Source organism: Parasteatoda tepidariorum, chromosome 1 (genome assembly GCF_982258835.1).
Source record: "Parasteatoda tepidariorum strain Cologne lab strain chromosome 1, Ptep-v5.0, whole genome shotgun sequence".
NCBI classification, from domain to species: Eukaryota; Metazoa; Arthropoda; class Arachnida; order Araneae; family Theridiidae; genus Parasteatoda; species Parasteatoda tepidariorum.
Window position 1 is genome coordinate 57,475,588 of NC_141755.1, and position 20,457 is coordinate 57,496,044.

General features: G+C 27.1%; 1 protein-coding gene across 3 annotated transcripts in view; it reads left to right on the forward strand.

Annotated features, from left to right (window-relative positions):
• LOC107441765 (sushi, von Willebrand factor type A, EGF and pentraxin domain-containing protein 1) overlaps nt 1-20,457 on the forward strand; it is a 432,093-nt gene that overhangs the window by 228,325 nt on the left and 183,311 nt on the right. For all 3 annotated transcript variants that reach the window (XM_016055134.5, XM_071179755.2, XM_087165022.1), the window contains exon 3: nt 19,520-19,705. In XM_016055134.5, coding sequence (XP_015910620.3) covers nt 19,520-19,705 — 186 coding nt within the window. The remainder of the gene's footprint in view (nt 1-19,519; nt 19,706-20,457) is intronic.

Sequence of the window (20,457 nt, forward strand, 5' to 3'; positions counted from 1 at the left end):
CGATAATTGATGCACTATTCTGGAAGAATCGATAGATTTTCGTCGACGATAATAATATTTTTAAAAAAACACTAAAAGCTTAAAATTAGTTGGCTCAGAATTTCTAATAAAAAGATTAACTTTTTAGAAAAATGTCAAATATATAAATACTTAAGAAGATTATTAACATTAAAAAACACTGAAGTTTAAAATAAACTGTCTCAATACTGCAACAAATAAAAAGAATATTCTATTTTAATTAGATATTAAGTTTATGAAGATGTCTAAAGTGTTCAGATTTGACATTTTTTTAAAAAAAAACTTTCGTTGCTTGTCATTATTTTTGGCACTTTAAGAAAGAATTGAAGGTAGACTTTTTTTTAAACTTTTTCTCGAACAATATCTAAAGATGAAGTAGACAGACTGAAACCGGAAACTATAAAGAAAAAAGCTTATTAAAGATATAAATTTTTGCAATAAAAATTAAAAGAAAATTTATCTGTAATATACATTATGTGTCTAAGATCCAATTTTATATAACGTGGTTATCACGGGATATTTTTATTTAATTAAAGATCGACTATAAGATTTGGTTAAAATATTAAATATAATATGTTTAAAAGTTTAAATATTTTTAAAAGCAGAGATTAAGATTGACATCATGCACGTTAATTATGAAAAGTAATACAATTATAATAATAAAGTTACTTTGTTATGGATAAAGTTTCACAATTTCAATTCACAATTATATCTGGCATATTTGATAAAATAAAACTACTTTAATATACATATATAGAATTTGTATGTGCGTTTGTTTACCGAAAGCTCTCTAAAAATTCAAATTCAACTTGAAGCTAAATAAGTACAACTGCAAACAAATTACAAAGAATCTTGATTTTTTAATTATATATTTCTATCAGGCATATTTAAAAAATAAAATTTTCTCATTGGTTTAGAGGAACCCATTGTTCCCAAGATATACTATAGACGATTTATTTTTGTCAAATATTTTAAAGATAAGAGCAGTGATCTTTGTCAGCTTAGAGCTTTAAGCAAAAAAGTTGTTTACTGCATGTTCCGTTATACTTAGCTATTTTAATACGTCATACTAGGTTACCTGAATGATCAACGTGATCCTGAAAGCATAGACGGACTACGTTACCACATTAGCATTTCTAAAGTTATTTAATATTACGTGTTTATTTTGTTTATAGGGATTCTTTTAAAACGCGTTACTATAAAACTAAATAAATTAAAATGTACGGTAGTTGAAATAAAAAATATAAGTTTTGTATTGAAATGCAAAATTAAGGAGAAAATGTTGTTACTTCGTTTAAGAGAGCTAAAGAAATTGCAAACTATTATTGATGTTGATGGTGCTTAATTAATTTTAGTGATAAGTAAAAACTGAAGTAAAAAAAATAAGCTGCATACTAAAAAGCAAAATTAATGTAGGAAATGTACTCAATCGCTAAGGGGAAATATACTATAAAAAGTCGCCATTGAATTACTGGGGGGGGCCCAAATGACTGAAATTAAGGACCCAATTTCTTATTTTTGGCAACAAAAAAAATTATGATAATAAAAGAAATAATAAGAAAAAAAAAGTACAAAAAATATTTTGTTTCATGTTTGAAAATTATTTGGTATGATTTTTCTGGTGCAGTAACAATAATTTATGCTGAATTAGAATTTTGTGTTGTTTTGCCACTAGTAAACAAATTGGCCTAAAAAAAGAGACTAATCTTGCAAAGAACCTTTCTTAAAACAACTAGTAATTTAATAATTTAAATTAGTGAAATATTTAAATTTTGTTAACACATGTGCTAGCTACTCCCTCATGTTTTTGTTACTATAAAGCACGTAAAGAAGGGTCCAACATGATTGCATAAGATCTCTGTATTCCCTTCTAAGGTTCTGATAGTTTTCACATGGTTCTTGTCTCTTTAAAATATATTGTTTATGGGCGAAAAATATCGAAAGTTTCTTTTGCTCAAGTTAGGGAGGCCACAAAATCCTATTATGCTTCCCCTTTTTTCAGAGGTTAATCGGGCCCTGCCAATAATGCTTAATTTTGGTAATCGGCACTGCTGGCGGTAATAGGCCCTGCTGGCATCATTGTAATTAGTGCCGTTCTAATGTGTACCAAATATAATCTTATATAGGTACAAAGTATTTTATGAGTTAATTTGGTGCCGATTGCAGCTGCACATATACTGTACATTTTTATGTTGAAATTTTTACAGCCCCTTAAAGATATAAACACAAGAAAAAGTTTTTTGATGATGGTAAATTTTAAATGTTATGAATTACCTCGAGCAACAGCAATATTCCAAATGATAATGAATAAGTTTATATTTATTTTGATGTGAGTAACTACTTAATATGTATTTTGCATATTTTAATAGCATAAAGCCACCGCGAAGGGTAACTAATAATAATAATAAGTAAATGAAAAACACTGGAATTATTTTAACTTTATTATTAGCATCGGTATTTATTTTAAACTTTTGTGCACGATTTTGTAGTGTTGTTTAGTACTGATTATTTGATTCTTATTTTTCTACCCAGTACGAAGAACAGAGTAAAACGTTCTTGTGATCGAAAAAGAAATCTTCGTGTTAATCATGTTAAGAACTTCATGTTAATCACATTAAGTCAGTGGTAAGGGCAAAAAATAATAATGATAAAAAGAAATTGTAACAATGTTTTGATTGAGTTAATGTATAGCTTTAATGTTTTTGCGCCATTCCATGAAGGTCATTAGTTATTTATAATTGATTTTTCCTTTAATTCATTATTGGATGACCCATTTGTTAATCATAGACTTTTATTTACCCAGTATCAACAGACAACATTAACCTAAAGAGTTGGTTAAAATAAAATTAGTGCACTATAAAAACTTTATTAATTGAATAAAAGGAATGTTATTTTTCTGTGGACGCAAACTCAGTGATATATTAAAAATAAAAAAACAGAAAAAAGAAAGCAAAAAATAAATGCGTTCATTCCTTCAGCAGGGTTCTTATACTTCATATTTCGCCAAAAAGCATTTATCTGCCAAAAAGCAAAGCAATAGAATGGTGCAATTATCTGCCAAAAAGCAAAGCATTATAATGATGCATTTATCTACCAAAAAGCAAAGCAATAGAATGATTCATTTATCCACCAAAAAGCAAAGCAATAGACTGATGCACTTATCCTCCAAAAAACAAAGCTACAGAATGGTGCATTTATCCGACAAAAAGCAAAGCAATAGAATGATTCATTTATCCGACAAAAAAGCAAAACAATAGAATCATGCATCTATCTGCCAAAAAGCAAAGCAATAGAATAATGCATTTATCCGCCAAACAGCAAAGCAAGAGAAAACAAATAGAATGATGCTTTTGCCGAAAAGCAAAACCATTGCATCATTTTATACAACGCCTACATTGTAAAAAATTCCGGCTCAAATGCAGATAAAAATACCGGCGCTCAGGATACCGGTGCTTTTTCCATAAAATCCATTTTTACATTTTTACTAGAACATGTTATAGAACAAAGAAAAATCTAATGTACTATAACTTTTACAGTAATAATTACAGCAAAATCACTGAATCACTGTAATTAAATAAATATTACTGTAAAATGTACAGTAAAAATGTATTTCACGGTTTAGTGGATTTTAACGGATGATGCACTCAAATTGCCGATACATTATACCGTAATTTGATCCGGAATATCTTACAATGTAGGTAAAATGTTTAATAATATTACTTTATCTAAAATCAATAGCTATGGCATAAAATGACGGCACTGATCACATCGCGGTATAATATTCAGATTAAATTCTGCAATAAAGTGATTTTTCTCGTTTTTCAGATTTAAAATAAAATTCAACGAGTGTTTAATATTGATTTTAGAAAAATATGTTGAGCAAAAATGACTGTATTTATATAAATTTAATTTTTTGTAAAAGGAAATATCTCTGTTGTAAAAACATTCCCTCATAAATGACAAAAAAATAGTAAAATAAAATAAAAAAATAATTAAATAAAAATTATAATAAGCAATATCTTTTTAATAAAAACATCCCTTATATGACAACAAAATTTTGCTGCAAAAATTCTTTTTTTTTCCAAATATTTTCAAAATTTATACGTAAAAATTCCTAAGTCTTTTTTATTCTTTATTAAGCATAGGCACCTCAAAAAATGGAGGTTACAATACAAATGATACGGCACACAAACATTTATGCACATCCAGATCAAATTGTTATGGATGACATCACCTCTCTTTTATCATTAATAAAATGAAACATTAGAGAACAAGCCGGCCATCTGTTGAATCTAGCTGGCAGAAAGGCTCTAAAAGATGCACAAGACGGCTATGCTCTATAAATAACATAAAAGCTTAGAAATGCATTAATAATAAGATTTACAATTACTACTTACCGCAAAAAAAAGCTTTTCAGAAGAAACTATTCTTTCAATTATAATAATTTCCAGTTAAAAGTTTAACATATATTGTGTTGCCTTTTGTCTTGCTCTTTTTATCAGAACTTGCTTTGATTCAATTATTTATTTATTTTCATGTAACATATAAAACCAAATATAAATTGTTTTGCATTATAAATGAATATTTTTTTTATTTAAATCTACTGTTGAATTTAGAACGCATTTCATATTTATCATAAAATAATATATATTTAAATTCCATAACATTTTATTTTTCTTTTGAATTAATTTCATAGGAGTCTGGCTGCAAAAATGAAATAAAGTGCAAAAATAGAAATAAATACTAATCATTGTCATATTCAAGACAATAATATTTTGAAAAGAATATATATTATAATTTTTATTAACATTATCTTTAAACACTAATGTATGGTGGCACAAAATATTGTCGCACTTTTTTTTTAATTTTGAATGGTAATGAAGCATAAAAATTACAGTGAAATGTTAAAGGAGAATATTTGATAATTTCAAATCTAGTTTCCTCAAAGTTCTATCTTTCATCTTTTAAAATGCTAAAATCTTATATTTTTAAATGCTAAAATCTTTCGCCTGACATTAAAATAATTGTGTTTATTTATAGGATTGACAGAATGAATACCCGTAGCACTGAAAAATTCTAGAACCACATAGAGTTCCTTTATCTAACTTTAGTTAGAGATTTAAGACAATAGCTTGAAAATTGTCAGAAATATTACGGTTACGAAAAAAAAATGGTAGAATGGGTTACCACACTTTTTCATTCTTTCCTCTTGTTTAGTATTTCTATTTGCACAAGTAGTAGGCCAAGCGATCTAAGCTACGGAAGTGACGTCATAGTCAACCGGAGCTTATTTCTGCCCCAATCGGAAGTTTATTATTTCTGCCCGCCTACAACCGGAAGTTGCTAATTTCCGCCCTCCTATAAACCGGAAGTTGCTTATTTCTGCCCGTATGCTTATTTCTGCCCGCCTGTAGTTTCGATTTTAGTTTCGGTTTCTGTTTATTATCTAATTTATTAGTTTTTTGAGGGTGGCAATACTTATTATTTTTAATATTAGTTTTTTAAGGATGGCAACACTTAGAAACTTTGTTATTTGGGGAGATATTGTATATTATGAAGTTATGACGTCATCTTTTATTACACAACACATAAATGATATCATGCTTTACTCTAGTGGCGCCATCTATGTGGGAATTTTAGAAATAAAATAACTTTAAATCTATTTTAATAATTAAATCTGTTTTAATATTATTTATTAAATATAATTAAGGCTGAGGATCGAACTCACGCCATCAAAAAACCTTCGTGGGTCAGTAGTTGGATATCATAACCACTGACCCACGAATGCTTGGTTAGATATGTGTTAATAAGTTAAACTTTTGTATTTTGAACACGTGTATAAATGAAAAGGATTTGATATCGATATCATCCTACAGTTTCATCGATATATTTTTTCACTTAACCTTTGACAGTTATTAAATAATTATTTCTGCCCCCCTCTTAATGTTATTATAACTTTCTCTGGATGGCAACGGTACTGACCATACACGTGTTAATTATTACATAATAAATAAATGATATCATGCACATGCTTTTTATTCTAATGGCTCCATCTATACTTAAATATTAAAAAGAAAATATATTAATAACTCATAATTTTAGTTATTTTTTAATATAAATATAGTTCATATAATAGACTTTAATTATTATTAACCTAATCAATATTAATGAATACATTTAAATGAATTGATTCTATATTAATGTATTTATTAAGTATGTCTACTGTGAATATTAAGAGTATTAGACTTAAAGACATATTAATTTTTGGTCAATGAATGTTAATTTATAAGATTAGATATTTATCACCTTCGTTTGGATTTACGGCTATCAATGTAGTTTTGTCATTTTTGAACCCAGGAGACAAGGGAACTCCTAGATCTTGAGACAATACATGTCTTCGAAGTGGACTTTGTGAGTACCCATGTTATATGAAGAGGAAAACCACGAAAACCTCCTACGCTTAGTCCGACGACAAGCAGTGGGCTTGGTTTTGTTAATCAGTATCCTGTGAATGTACAGAGATCAGAGGAAAAACTTAAGGTTTTACTTTGAAAAACTAGAAAATTTTTACAAAAATAAAATTATTTTCTTAAAAGTTGGATATTATTTTTACAAAAATAAAAATATTAGAAAGTTTCCCAGAATAATAAAAATATTTTCTGAAAATTGGAAAATGTTAATAAAAAGTTTGAAATATTTTTACAAAACTAAGATATTTTTTACAGAAAGCAAAAATATTTTACTAAAAGATATAAAAATTTCATAAAAATAAAAAATATTTTCTGAAATGTTAGAAATTTTTTTTTTACTAAAATAAAAAGTATTTTCTGAAAACTGGAAAATGTTAATAAAAATTTTGAAATATTTTTACAAAACTATAATCTATGATTTAATTAATCTATTACCCAATCACACTAATGATGAAAAAATGAATATGATATTAGCAATGAATGGTTGTTAGTTGAAAACTGGACAGATGCCTTTGATTTCACCTAATTTTTAGTTTTGCAAGAGCTCCAACACGTATTAATATAGATATTTAAGAAATATAAATTTTATTAATTTTCTATAAAATCATTTACGAAAAAAATTATTATCTAATTAAAAACTAATATATAACAATATATCTACGGTGTTTATTCAATCATATTTTTATTAAAATAAAAACATTAATAAATTTGATTTTATTTTCTATTAGAAAATGAATAACGACATATTTATATTATCAATTATATATTAAATTTACTTAAAATTTCAAATGAATTAATTTAAATCTAAGAAACATATAAAAGGAATTTTTGCCGCTATAAACTAATTATGTTCAAAACATATTCATTTATTATTATTTAATATTATAATAATACAATTAACTTACTTTATTTTCAAATTAGGAATTAATTTAAAACTATTTATAGCCTTTCTATTTGAAAGTATATATTTAAATGATACTGATTACAGAACTTGAACACGATATCTATTTCTCACAAAATTTTACAAAGATAATGTCTGTACAGGACGTTTGGGGTTTATCTACGTTTTATCAATTAGTCATAATATAAAGTGCAACATAGTGCTTCATACTTGTTATAGAACGTGGGAATACAACTATTTCTCAGAAAATTGTTAAGAAACATATGATGTATGCTCGCAGAAGTGATTGGTTGAAACTTTGAATAAAATGTTATTTATTTTATTAAAATATATTTTGTCTTTATTGATCATTTTCACACGTGAAAAAGTTTATATTATCAAGAAAAAATTACACTCTTTAATAATTAATACAAAAAGTTTCAGAAAAATATATAGAGAACTAGAAGATTTTAGCAAAAACTTAAATATTTTTATAAAACTAACAAATTTTTAACAAAAAAGTAAAAATATTTTCTTAAAAGAGAATTTTTTTTTGTAAAAGCATAAATATTTTCTTAAAAGATAGAAAATTTTAACAAAAAGTTAAAATTTTTTCTTAAAAGATCGAAAATTTTTTCCAAAAACATTAATATTTTGTTAAAATGTAGAAAATTTTTAACAAAAAGTTAAAATATTTTCTTAAAAGACAAAATTTTTTGTAAAAACGTAAATATTTTCTTAAAAGATAGAAAATTTTGTGTAAAAGTTTGAAGTATATTTTAATAAAATTAGCAAATTTATTTCAAAAAGTTAAAAAAATGTTTAAAAGATAGAAGATTTTTTGAAAAAACATAAATATGTTCTTAAAAGATAGAAAACGTTTAACAAAAAGTTAAAATTTATTCTTAAAAGATAGAAAATTTTTGTAAAAACATTAATATTTTCTTAAAAGATAGAAAATTCTGTTAAAGACTAGCAAAACTAGCAAATTTTTAACAAAAAGTTAAAATTTTTGCTTTAGAGGGAAAATTTTTTGTAAAAACGTATAAATATTTTCTTAAAAGATGGAAAATTTTGTTAAAAAGTTAGAAATATTTTTATAAAACTAGCAAATTTTTAACAAAAAGTTAAAATATTTTCCTAAAAGAGAAAATTTTTTGCAAAAACATACATATTTTTTGAAAAAATCGAAAATTTTGTTAAAAAGAAATAAAAATGTTACCTTATTTCCTAGTTCGCTAAGATTTTAAGATGATTACTTTAAGTTAGATCAATAAATATTTTCTATAAAATCATTTTAACATTAATTTTAAATCATGAAGGCAGGAGAATCCGTTAGTTCTATGTACTCTTCAGAGTGCGGGACAAGGACCCATATTTAAATTCTACTTTCTACAAAGTTCATCCTCCATCCAGACTCCCATCTCTAGGAATTAGCCGAAAAAACTTTCCCAAAAACTTGAGATATGTGGGACTCGTTCACAACTTCATAGTTTCCTAATTCTCGTTGTCTCTTTCTTAAACACTCCCAACGCATTTTCATAATTTTCTTCATCATTTTATTGTTATTTGTGGAATGATCTATCTTTCTTTTTTCTTGAACACGACGGTGTGTGAATGGATCGGATATGATTGAATAAATCAAATTTTAACTTAAAAATTCACTACACAAATTAAACTTATGCGAAACTAAATGAGTCAGTAAGTGTCTCTTTAAATTATCATTTCGAAAAAATGTCTTTTTACATTCTTCACATTCAAAACTTTCTCGATTTTTCATGAGTTCTTAAATGTCTATTCAAGTTACACTTTCGATTAAACACCTTATCACATAAACGACATTTAAAGTCTTTTTCATTCGAGTGAATTTTCAAATGTTGAACCATATTCTTTTTATGCGTGAATATTTTTCCACATATTTCACATATCTAAAAATTAAAATAAACGCTATTTGAATATCATACTACATTAACTCAATGAATTATTTAAAAAAAGTTAAAGTATTCTACAGAAAAGGATTATTTTTTTTAAATTGTTAAGTTCTTAAAGTTAATATCAGTTTTTTTTCTTTCAAAAATCAATTTTATATCGCAAACAGTAACAATTTAACTATATACGCATATTGAAGTCATTTGAAGTTAATTATATTTAAATTAATTATATTTAATAAATAATATTAAAACGGATTTAAATATTAAAATAGATTTAAAGTTATTTTATTTTTAAAATTCCCACATAGATGGCGCCACTAGAGTAAAGCATGATATCATTTATGTGTTATGTAATAAAAGATGACGTCATAACTTCATAATATACAATATCTCCCCAAATAACAAAGTTTCTAAGTGTTGCCATCCTTAAAAAACTGATATTAAAAACAATAAGTGTTGCCACCCTCAAAAAACTAATAAATTAGAGAATAAACAGAAACCGAAACTAAAATCGAAACTACAGGCGGGCAGAAATAAGTATACGGGAAGAAATAAGAAACTTCCGGCTTATAGGAGGGCAGGAATAAGCAATTTCCCTTTGTATGCGGGCAGAAATAAGCAACTTCCGGTTGGAGCAGAAATAATCTCCGGTTGACTATGACGTCACTTCCGTAGCTTAGATCGCGTGGCCTACTACTTGCACAATTTCTTTATTTTTTATTTTATTTCATTTTTTTTAGTAGAAAGCAATGAATTAAATATACTCTGATAATAAAACTAAAATCTTTTTAACTAAGAAAATTATGTTACTGATAGCTTTGTAAAAATTTGGATGGGTAAAAATTTTTTTTCATACTTTTTACAAACATATTTATATCGCTTAAATGAATAATTTAATCTTGGTAAAAATATTCTTTTCATTTTACTACATTTTTACTGAATCGATGGTCTCATACTACTTTTGTTATGGTATCTCGATGGATGAATGTTTGTGTCGGTGGAGCTTTGCAGTCAAAATTTAGTTTACTTTTTGACTATCTAGAGTACTCAAAACTGCACTGAAGCTCCATCCCCGATGTGGATGCAAGATTCAATCAATTCCCCTCTGCTAACAGCAGAATTTATCATGATATTATCATCAAAAAGAATTTACGTTCAAGAAATATTTCCCACCAGATAAATACTAGCTAAAGCATTCAAATTTTAACTGAAGCTCTGTCATGGATTTCAATACTATCATAATTATTATTACTATAGTAATTATTATGGTTATTATTATTATTACTATTATTGTAAGAGTACATCCGTGCTTGGCAACAATGCAAGTTTTCCGATTAGTTAGACTTCCCAAATTTTGAATGTTTTGTCAGACACTTTCATAATAAGATTCTATCACCGCCAATAATCAGCATCCAACCTCTTTCGAAAAATGTGTGATTAGGTTTTCGCAAAAAATAAATTGTATTCTCCTTTAAAGTTCACTCGAAAAACTTTGTTTGTTGCCTTATCATAACAAGTCATTTTATTCCAACTTTCTATGTTAGATCGAAGCAATTTTTGAAAAATTCTAAATATTGTTATATTGACTTTTTATGTTGATGAAAAAGTTATAAAATATAACATGATTTATTGACGAAAAGCACTATTGCTAGCCTTTTAGTAGAAATTTAATTTTTTAAAACTTATGAAGTAGTTTAAAAATGTTCTATTAACGAGTTTCAGAAGTTTTGTTTCCATCGATTGAATAGTTTTTACAAATTTAATGTAATTTGCAATCTATACTTTCCATGTGCAATAAGACATTAACTGTTCCATTAAAATAAAACTTGTTACTGATACCATTTCAATCTAATTATTGTTTTCATTCTTATTATTTTTAACTAAATCGAACAATTGTAGAGCATTGATGTCTTACAATACTTGACTTAGAAAAGTCAAAGTCAAGTATTGTATATATATATATATATATATATATATATATATATATATATATATATATATATATATATATATATATATATATATATATATATATATATATATATATATATATATATATATATATATATATACATATATATATATACATATATATATATATATATATATATATATATATATATATATATATATATATATATATATATATATATATATATATATATATATATATATATATATATATATATAAAATTTAATCTTTTTAAACCTGGTTTAAATATTCGTAAAATAATTGAGTCCTACAAAGTCTTGATTAATTATTATGAGTGTATAAGAAATAAAAATAAGTTAAAAAGTCAAAATCCATATGCTTTTTGCTTTAGCGCTTTCCCTGTCGAACGAATTGCGTCTGTGTATTACGCTAGCCACCGCGCATTTTTTAGCAGCTACAACTAGCTGTTGGCAAGCAGGACTCCCCGATCAGTTGTTTACTGATGTAGTTTATGAAACGGGGAGATCCCCACAATCAGTGTTAAAAGAGACAATGCAATGTCAGATATTACATGACGAAGTGTAATAACTCCAGACGTTCAATGATACGAAATTGTTCACAAGATTGCAAGGCACGGTATATTCTTTCCCCTTCCTTTTCCACGTGCGAAATATTTTTTAAAGTGATATGTAAAGTAAAAAGAGTACAACAAGAGTGTGATAGAACGTATTTTTACTATCCATTGAAAGTAATCAAACACAAGACTATCATTCATCAGTGATTACTAATCAAAAGATTAATCATGATTAAAAATAAGTAGTTACAATAAATTATTTGAAAGATCAATATGATTCGTGCTACTTGCAATTTGAATACGCGATACCTAATCAAGATTTGTCTAGGCAATTTAAACAATGGTATTTATTATTAAGTCACTCTTCAAGGAAAAGTAAACCATGGATTTAAGCTGCAAATTGATAAAAATAGTTGATAAGAATGACTTTCATAAATATTTATGAATTCAATTTACATAACCTTGTTAAGAAAACTAATGAAGCATTATATTTAACTATACAAATGAATATAATTCATTACAATAAGAAAAGAATTAAATTTAAAGTAAATAACATTTTTGAGTAGTTTTAAGTAATTGCAACTAAAACAAAAGAAAAAAATTTAAGTTAAGAATAATTGAATGAAATAGCAAACTATTCAAATGTTTTGTCCAACTATCAGTTTTTATTAAGATTTCTTTCATTTGAAATTAATAAAAATAAATCATTGAATAAATAAATTGTGTTAAACGTTTGCTAAATTAATTAATATAAAAAAGAATGATATGCAATTAATTGAATTTAAATAATTTATTTAATAATGTTGAAGTAAGTATTAGCTCTGCATCTCAAATAGGACATTTAATACGGGATTGTTTATCCATTTGACTTCATTTTGTGTTTTATATTTTTATTTCTAAATGTATCACTCCTAGGATTACCATTGTGTTGTGTGAACTGAACTATTAGAAGAAATTTTTTCGAAATCCTCTTACAACTGTTTTGTGGGTATAAAAGCATTTTTCTTTTGCTCCCAAAATCTAAGAATTTTGTTTTTGATCTAAGGATTTATTTCGTTTAAGTAAGAGATTACCTATTGTTGAAAAGTCTTTCTTTGGTTTGAAAGAAAAACCGAAACTTCTGTAAGTCAATGTATAACAATAAAGCCCCTTAATCCTGTTACAATAATTTGAGTTTGGGCAAGAAAACATGGGATAGATGATGCGAAAAAAAGTAATATACTTTTTTCGATATTGTTTTTGAAAGAGAATTGGTTTCATATAGTAATAAGGATGTTTTAGTGCAGACTTCCAGTTCTCGCGCATATGTACGAGACACACACCTCGATTAATTTATCTTTGTACCTTAAATTTAAATAATACTGCAAATGCTTTTCCTTTTCTTGACTATATTCCCGATTCTCTAAAATCTACTTAACTAAGACTCAATCTGTAAGATTTTCTTCTCACTTATATGTTTGCACTGTAAAAAATAGATACCCTCTCGGAATTCACGAAATTTGCGTTGTTATTGAGGAAATTGCAAACTGAAATATATTCCTAGCTACTATTTCACCATATCGAGAAACTTACTATATTTGCCTATTTAGAGTTACAAATTTCTATAGAGCTACATTAATCGATGAATAGTCTAAGATGAGTACTCAAAAAATTTTCTTAGTTGTGAACAAAATTGTAGAATGGAAAATGTTCTAAGTGATCATTTCTCCACATAAAAGAAAAGACTTTATTCCCCTATTTTATGATATGTATTTTTTTGAAAGCATTAAGTTCAACGGCTTAAAAGCCCAGTGTCTGCTCTGCGAGGAAGTGTATTCACTAAATTTGCACAATTTTATTTTTTATTGACAAAAATGTAAACTGCAACATGGTCTTAGCAACCATATCTCCATATAGATGAAATTTCTATATTCATTTGTTTAAGGATACGAATTTCGTTAGGCTTAACGGTATACCAGCCATATGTGCACTGTAAACAATGGGTATCATAAATTTGCGAAATTTTCTTTGTTATTGACACAATTGTAAACTTGAAAATCCTAAGTTTCATTTTATCAATCTGAAGGAAATTTTTTATTCACTTAATTAAGGGCACGAATTTCGTCACATGCGTTAGACTTAACTGTTTACCTGCCGGATCTTTTGTAGTAATGAAAAGGGTGGCTCTTTGGAAAAAGTGATAACATATTTTCGATCAAATTCCAAAGCAGTTGCATTCTGAAAAATTTTAAAAATGCTTCATGAGCCTAGTAGGGTTCATAAAAATTTTAATTTCACTTTGATTTTAAAAATTCAGTTTGTTAGTTTTGACGGAAATATTTAATTTACGAACATTTTTTGGTGGATCAGAATTAAACTATTTTGGCAGGCCCAATCTTTTCAGACCAATTTTTAAATTTTTTCAAACTGAGGGCACTCTGAATTAATAAAATATTTACTTCTTTTAGATACCAAACATTCTTTAAAATATGACTATTACATAAATTCAGAATGTAATAAAGATTTTGATATTATTAGTTTGTTTTGATGATAACGAATGGCTTTTTTATTCAATATATATAAACAAACAAAAGAATTAAATTACCATTCGTTATTTTTTTTTAAAAACGAAAACATGTTCCAAAAATGAACTTTGGCTTTTAAAGGATAATGTAATGCATTATTCAATTAACATTAACTAATTATGAAGTGCAACATCAAAGAAGCATGAGTGTATAAGTACTCACTTAAAGTCGAACCCAATAAATTTGCATGACAAACAAGAGGACTAAACCCTCCATCTTATTATTCCATTCAAGAAGTTTCAAAATCAGAAGAAAAAAAATTGCAGAACAAGCAGAGTGCACTATGACACACGGAATAGCAAATATTTACGTCAAATTATTCAGAGTTTGCTCTTTGATAAAAATCACTTGATTTCATCGCAAAATGATTGTTAAAAATAACAAAATGCAGTTTAAAGATTACAAAAGTTCTATTTTTGAGATTGTCGGGCATTCTAAGCCAGTCATATGTAATTCGATACCTTTACATTATGAATAGGCTATTTTAAGATAGAATTCCTTTAAAATATTATGAAATATTAAGTATTACATATTTTTGAATAATTTGAGTATATGTCAAAAAATGTAATACTTTATAATATTTTTAACGAAAAATTGCATAAAATAGCTTATTCTAACTGTAAAACGTGTTAAATTAGGGAAAAATTAAGCAGTGTGAAATTTATCGAGAATTTTCGTAAGTCGTAAAATTGGGTCGTAAATGATATACTTTTTGCAACTAAAAGCACAGCTAGTTGAAAATAATTAAGTTAATATAATTGAAAACTAATAAAGAACAAAAATTTATTCTCCTTCCCAATTCACTCGGATATATCCGCAAAATGTTGGTAAATAGCTATTTTATGAGGATATAACCATGAGAAAGGAGAAAAAAAATTTTCTTTTCTTTGATAATTAGGTTTTAGACTAACTATTTAAGGAATAATTTTTTTTACCAAGCAAATATTCTACTAATTAGTGTTATTTCTCCTTCTTTTACGTATTTTCCATTAGATCTTTTTATGCGGACTTATCTTGTATTCTATATATTATTTATTATAAATTTACAAGTTATTAACTCAGTGTAATTTCATATAAATTTATTACACTTTTTCTAAGTACATTGAAAGAAAAGTATGTTCAAAATTACACGAATATGGAAAATTTTACTATGTCTCCGGCTGTACCGAAACATAAAAAAGCTCAGTAAATTTTACCGAAGTCCTTTGGTAATGATTTTTTTAAAATTAACTATAAAATATGGTTTCATAATATGTGATAAAATTTGGTAAATTCGGTGATTTTATCATGATTCCTTAGAGCATGACATAAAAATCATTCATTCGGTTAGAGTTATTTTTCCGTTTTGTATTTTTTGTTAAATGTGTGGTAATAAGAACTACAAAAAAATTACCGAATGAATGGGTTAAATACCGTATATTTAGGTTTTTATTCCCAGAAGTGTGGGTTCTTTGCCAGAAATGTCATTACCATAAAGCATGGGTCGCCAAACTTTTTTGATCATCGACCTCTATATAATTTTTCGAAATCTCCATCGACCCCCATAAAAGTAATTATCTGTTAATTAAGATAAAACTCTATTAGATACTGTGTTTGTACATTTATTTTATGATTTAAACATTTATTAAAGTAATAGTACATTGTGTAACAATAGTTCTATAAAAAATATATTAATGTTGAAATTTAAATACCTTAATATTTATTAAATAATAAGTAATTATAAATAAGTAGAAATAATAAGTAAAGTAACTACAGATTTATTGCTTCTTAACCAATGAGATGAGTGTGCCTGGTGTTTTTTTTTTTTTTTTTTTTTTTTTTTTTTTTTTTTTGCAAGGTTCGCTATATTGGGTTCAAAATAGGTCAATTTTAATTTTAAATCCCCTCGTAACTCCACATTTAATTTATTTCTGTACTTAGTTAAGATTGAATTTACGTGTCTGAAACCGGCTTCAGCCATACAGGAACTAGGAAAAGCTAGCATAAAAAGGCTGAGCTATTTCATAAAGTTCTACATATTTTTACATTATATATATATTTGTTCAAAATTTACTTATTGTTAAATTTTTAAAAAGCGTCTTTGCTTCAAGATCCGATAATAATTTAGCAAACTCATCTTGCAGGTTGATGTCCACGTTTTTGATGATGCGTTTATTAATTTATGTTCTATAAAGAAACTGATATTAATTCAAATATAAAAAATATTCACAAATTTTACATACTCAATTAGATATGTGTGATTTTCGTATTAAGAACTGTTTTTTCTTTGACCCCCAATCGACCCTTCCGATTCGGATCGACCCCCATTCGACCCCCTGGCTCAGATCGACCCCCACTTTTGTTAAATAGACCCCTGGGGGTCTATATAGACCACTTTGGCGACCTCTGCCATAAAGTAATGTAATTTTACCAGAATAAATTATCCGTTATTATAACCTTAATCCTACTGGGTAATGACTCTATTAAAACCGCTCTTATGTGCTTTTATACCGCTTTAATACATAGTATTAATATGAAACAATCATAGTTATTGAAATCTAGTATGAATCATAATATGAAATCCGCGATCTGAGTTTGTTTGCCACATAAACAACCCATCAGATACAAATCCCTGATGAAGCATTTGCGTCCCTGATTTGCATTCAATGAAGTGTTGTAAATTATCACTGATTGTTACGTAAAAACGGATTATAACATGGAAATAGGTTTATTCTGATATATTTCGCCAATTATATTCTACTATTTCGCAACCACAAATTGAACCCAATATAGAAATAAATATTTAAAAAAATATCTGCCTTATCTGCTTTCTTACGCATATAAAAATCTCAGCAATAAAACTAGCTCCATTCGTTTGAAGGGGAAATTATTTGTAATTGATTTTTGTAAAATTTCTACCAATTTATTTATTGCGATAAGCTTTAGTTAGATTATTAGGTTAGTTTCAGTGTTTATTTTTCTTGCATTTTGAGCTCTTGGAATGAGATTTCTCTGTGCACAAAATTATAATTTTCCTACGATTTGTTTTTTATTCTATCAAAAAACTTGAAAATATTGTGATATAGGTTATCTTACTTTAAAACTAAATTGAAATTTCACCCAAGTGTGACACATTAATATTTTCAAACATTGAAATACGATGGCTGTAAAAAAAAAATCGTAATTTCTCTGATATCCAGCCACGTACTCAGTTTTGCGAAAACTGAATGAGTAAAGCAAAATAAAATCAACCTTGACAGAAAATAACTGAAAAATGTATTATTACATCAATAAAATTGTGCTATCTGAATGTCCTTTAAACATTCTTTTTTCTCGAAATTTCCAAAATTTCATTTTTTTTCATCTAATAGTTTTTAAGGCATAGCAATGAGAAGCAGTGTTGATTTCACCAATAACATATTTTTAATATAGATTGCTTGTATAAATCTAACGATAAACATGTTTGAAACTTTCGATAAATTCCATGTCATCGCAAACTAGCAGGAAAATATAATATTTATCTATTCCCATCAGAAAGAGATGAATCCCATACAGAAAGAGATTAATATTTATCTATTCCTATCCCATAACAGCTGACTCAAATGAGTTTTTGTGAGTTACATTTATTTATTTATTTTTTTGGTGAAACGAAACAAGGAAATTATAAAAAGAATGAAAGAAAAAAATAAGCAATTACAGAAAGTAACAGACTCTATTTGTAAGAACAGCAAATAAATGCATTTTTTTTCAAACTATTACAACAACAATTATACATACAAGAGCAAAATTACGTAAATAACATTGTGCTGTGGATTCTGACCTTGCTTATGCATACTCAAAGTAACCAGTAAATTTCAGTACAGGTTACAATTTCAAACAAATATCCACAATAACCCATTTTAATTCGGTTTTATGGCTTAAGTAAGACAGAGTCTATAAAATAAAACAATGAGTATTTATTGACGTCTACAATACTGAGCCCTTGAAGAACAATGTGTAAAAATATAACAATTACCGGCATTGGTTTACGAAACGTATTTGTCCAGAACATAAATTTCTTAAAGAGGCTCTCCCGTTAAATTAAGTTTACAATTATGACGTCCATTTATTTCGCTATCCAAATTTTCGAGACCAGACCAGACTCTGTATGTATTAGTCCAGGTTGATCATTCTAATTCAAACGCTGACTTTCTATTATTCTCCCGTAACTTCAGCAGTTGGGATTTACTGGATGCTAATAACAGAAACCTGCAACAAAAAATAAAAATTTAAAAAAATTAAAATAAAGAAATTTCGAAAAAATAAAGAAGAGAACTCTCGACGAGATGAGAGCCCTTGACTAAATAACCGGCAAAAGGCCTCTGGTGAGATTAAATAACTCTTCCACAGTCCCAGATAGGAGATTAGAGAGAGCAAGAGCCATCAGTCAACAAATGACAGCACTCATTCGGTACTCGAACCCACTATCAAAACTCATTTTACACGAAAAACAACCAAACAATAAAAAAAATTTGTTAGCATAAAACCAATATTGCTAATAGGAAACTATTCACAGCTCTAGCTAAATAGAGGGTTAGACTCATGTTGCAGTTGGAAAAAGATGGAAATTTCTTATGGTTTATCGCTTCTTGAAATGGGGAGATGTTGCTTAACTTTCCGAAAGTTAGACAACATCACCGAAAATGAGCTTTTCTTGATAACTGCCTTTTTAGCTGGAGTAAAAATTACTCAACATATGTGACATACATGAAAGATTTTTCTTTTTAGCTCAAAGATTGGTTATTTTCCCTTTAAAAATGCTCCTTAATGTTCCTTTGCCAGGAATTATTTCTTGAATTGAATTTAAAATCATAAAAGAGTATGCTTACGTTAATATGGCATGGAAAACTATTATAAATTTACTTTTTTAATGAAATTTCCTTTTCACAACTAGAAACATAAGTAGCAGCAAAACAATTACACAGGTTGAAGAGCTAGCAAATTGTCATTGAATACGCATGTTTTAGCAAGTAATTTTAAACACAATTTTCCCTCATTTATTAATATTTGAATAAGTGGGGAAGCAGAGTTGCATTTATTCCATATTATTTTGTCTGTCTTCACTGTAAATTTATAAATAGCAAATATCTTTACGTTTAGCAAACATAATCATGTTTACATTTTTCTACAGACTTGCATTGCGAAGATCTTTCTCCCCCAGAACATGGTATACTCAAGGTGACAGGAGAACATTTTGGACAAAAAGCTTCCTTTAGTTGCCAAGAAGGTTATTGGTTAGCTGGCAACACAGAAAGAGTTTGCCAAGGCGATGCCAAGTGGAGTGGCAAACAACCGGAATGCAAGCTCAAAGTAGGCAGTGAGTAGTTTTAAAAAAATGAATTTGTTTCTGAAAAACAATTAACTCATATATAATGTTTTAAACTTTTTAATCAATTGGATGCATAAAGAGATAATATTTTTCGAATGAATGTTCAATATTAAAAAATTAATAATACGTTTAATTTCTTATGTTCCTTGGAATTTCATTAAAAAATAGCCTTTGCCTTATTATTTATTGACGGCATATGAGAGATATTAAAATGCCTTATTATTGCTAATACCTTCTTGAACAACAATGTATCAATCCAAAGGAATGTTTTCAGTCGAAAGAAATTAATGAATAATTACTATTTTCTTCTTTTTCTCAGACTTATCTTTGGATAAACGAATTTCTTAATTGTAAACAAAAATTTTTAAATTCCCTTAAATCCCCCGAAATATGTCGAAATACGCAAAAAATAAAGGGACGAAGCTCTGAAAAATATGGTTATTATACTTTCAAGATTACGGCTACCCCGTATATTTTAATGGTTAGAGATCCAAATCCATTAAAAAAATTATGCTTATTCAGAGAAAGATCACCGTTGTATCTGAATTCGCAAATTAAAATCTCGTCTGCACTAATAATTTAGCATATTTGAGCTCACACTCCTAAATCATTAAGATTGTGCCCCAGTTTAATAAAATCCGATCCTTATATTAAAAGTTATTCAAGGTGTTTTATTTATTAGTTTGTGCACTGTACATTGCATTATGATTGTAAAATTTTTTTTCCAATGCCTGAGTTGA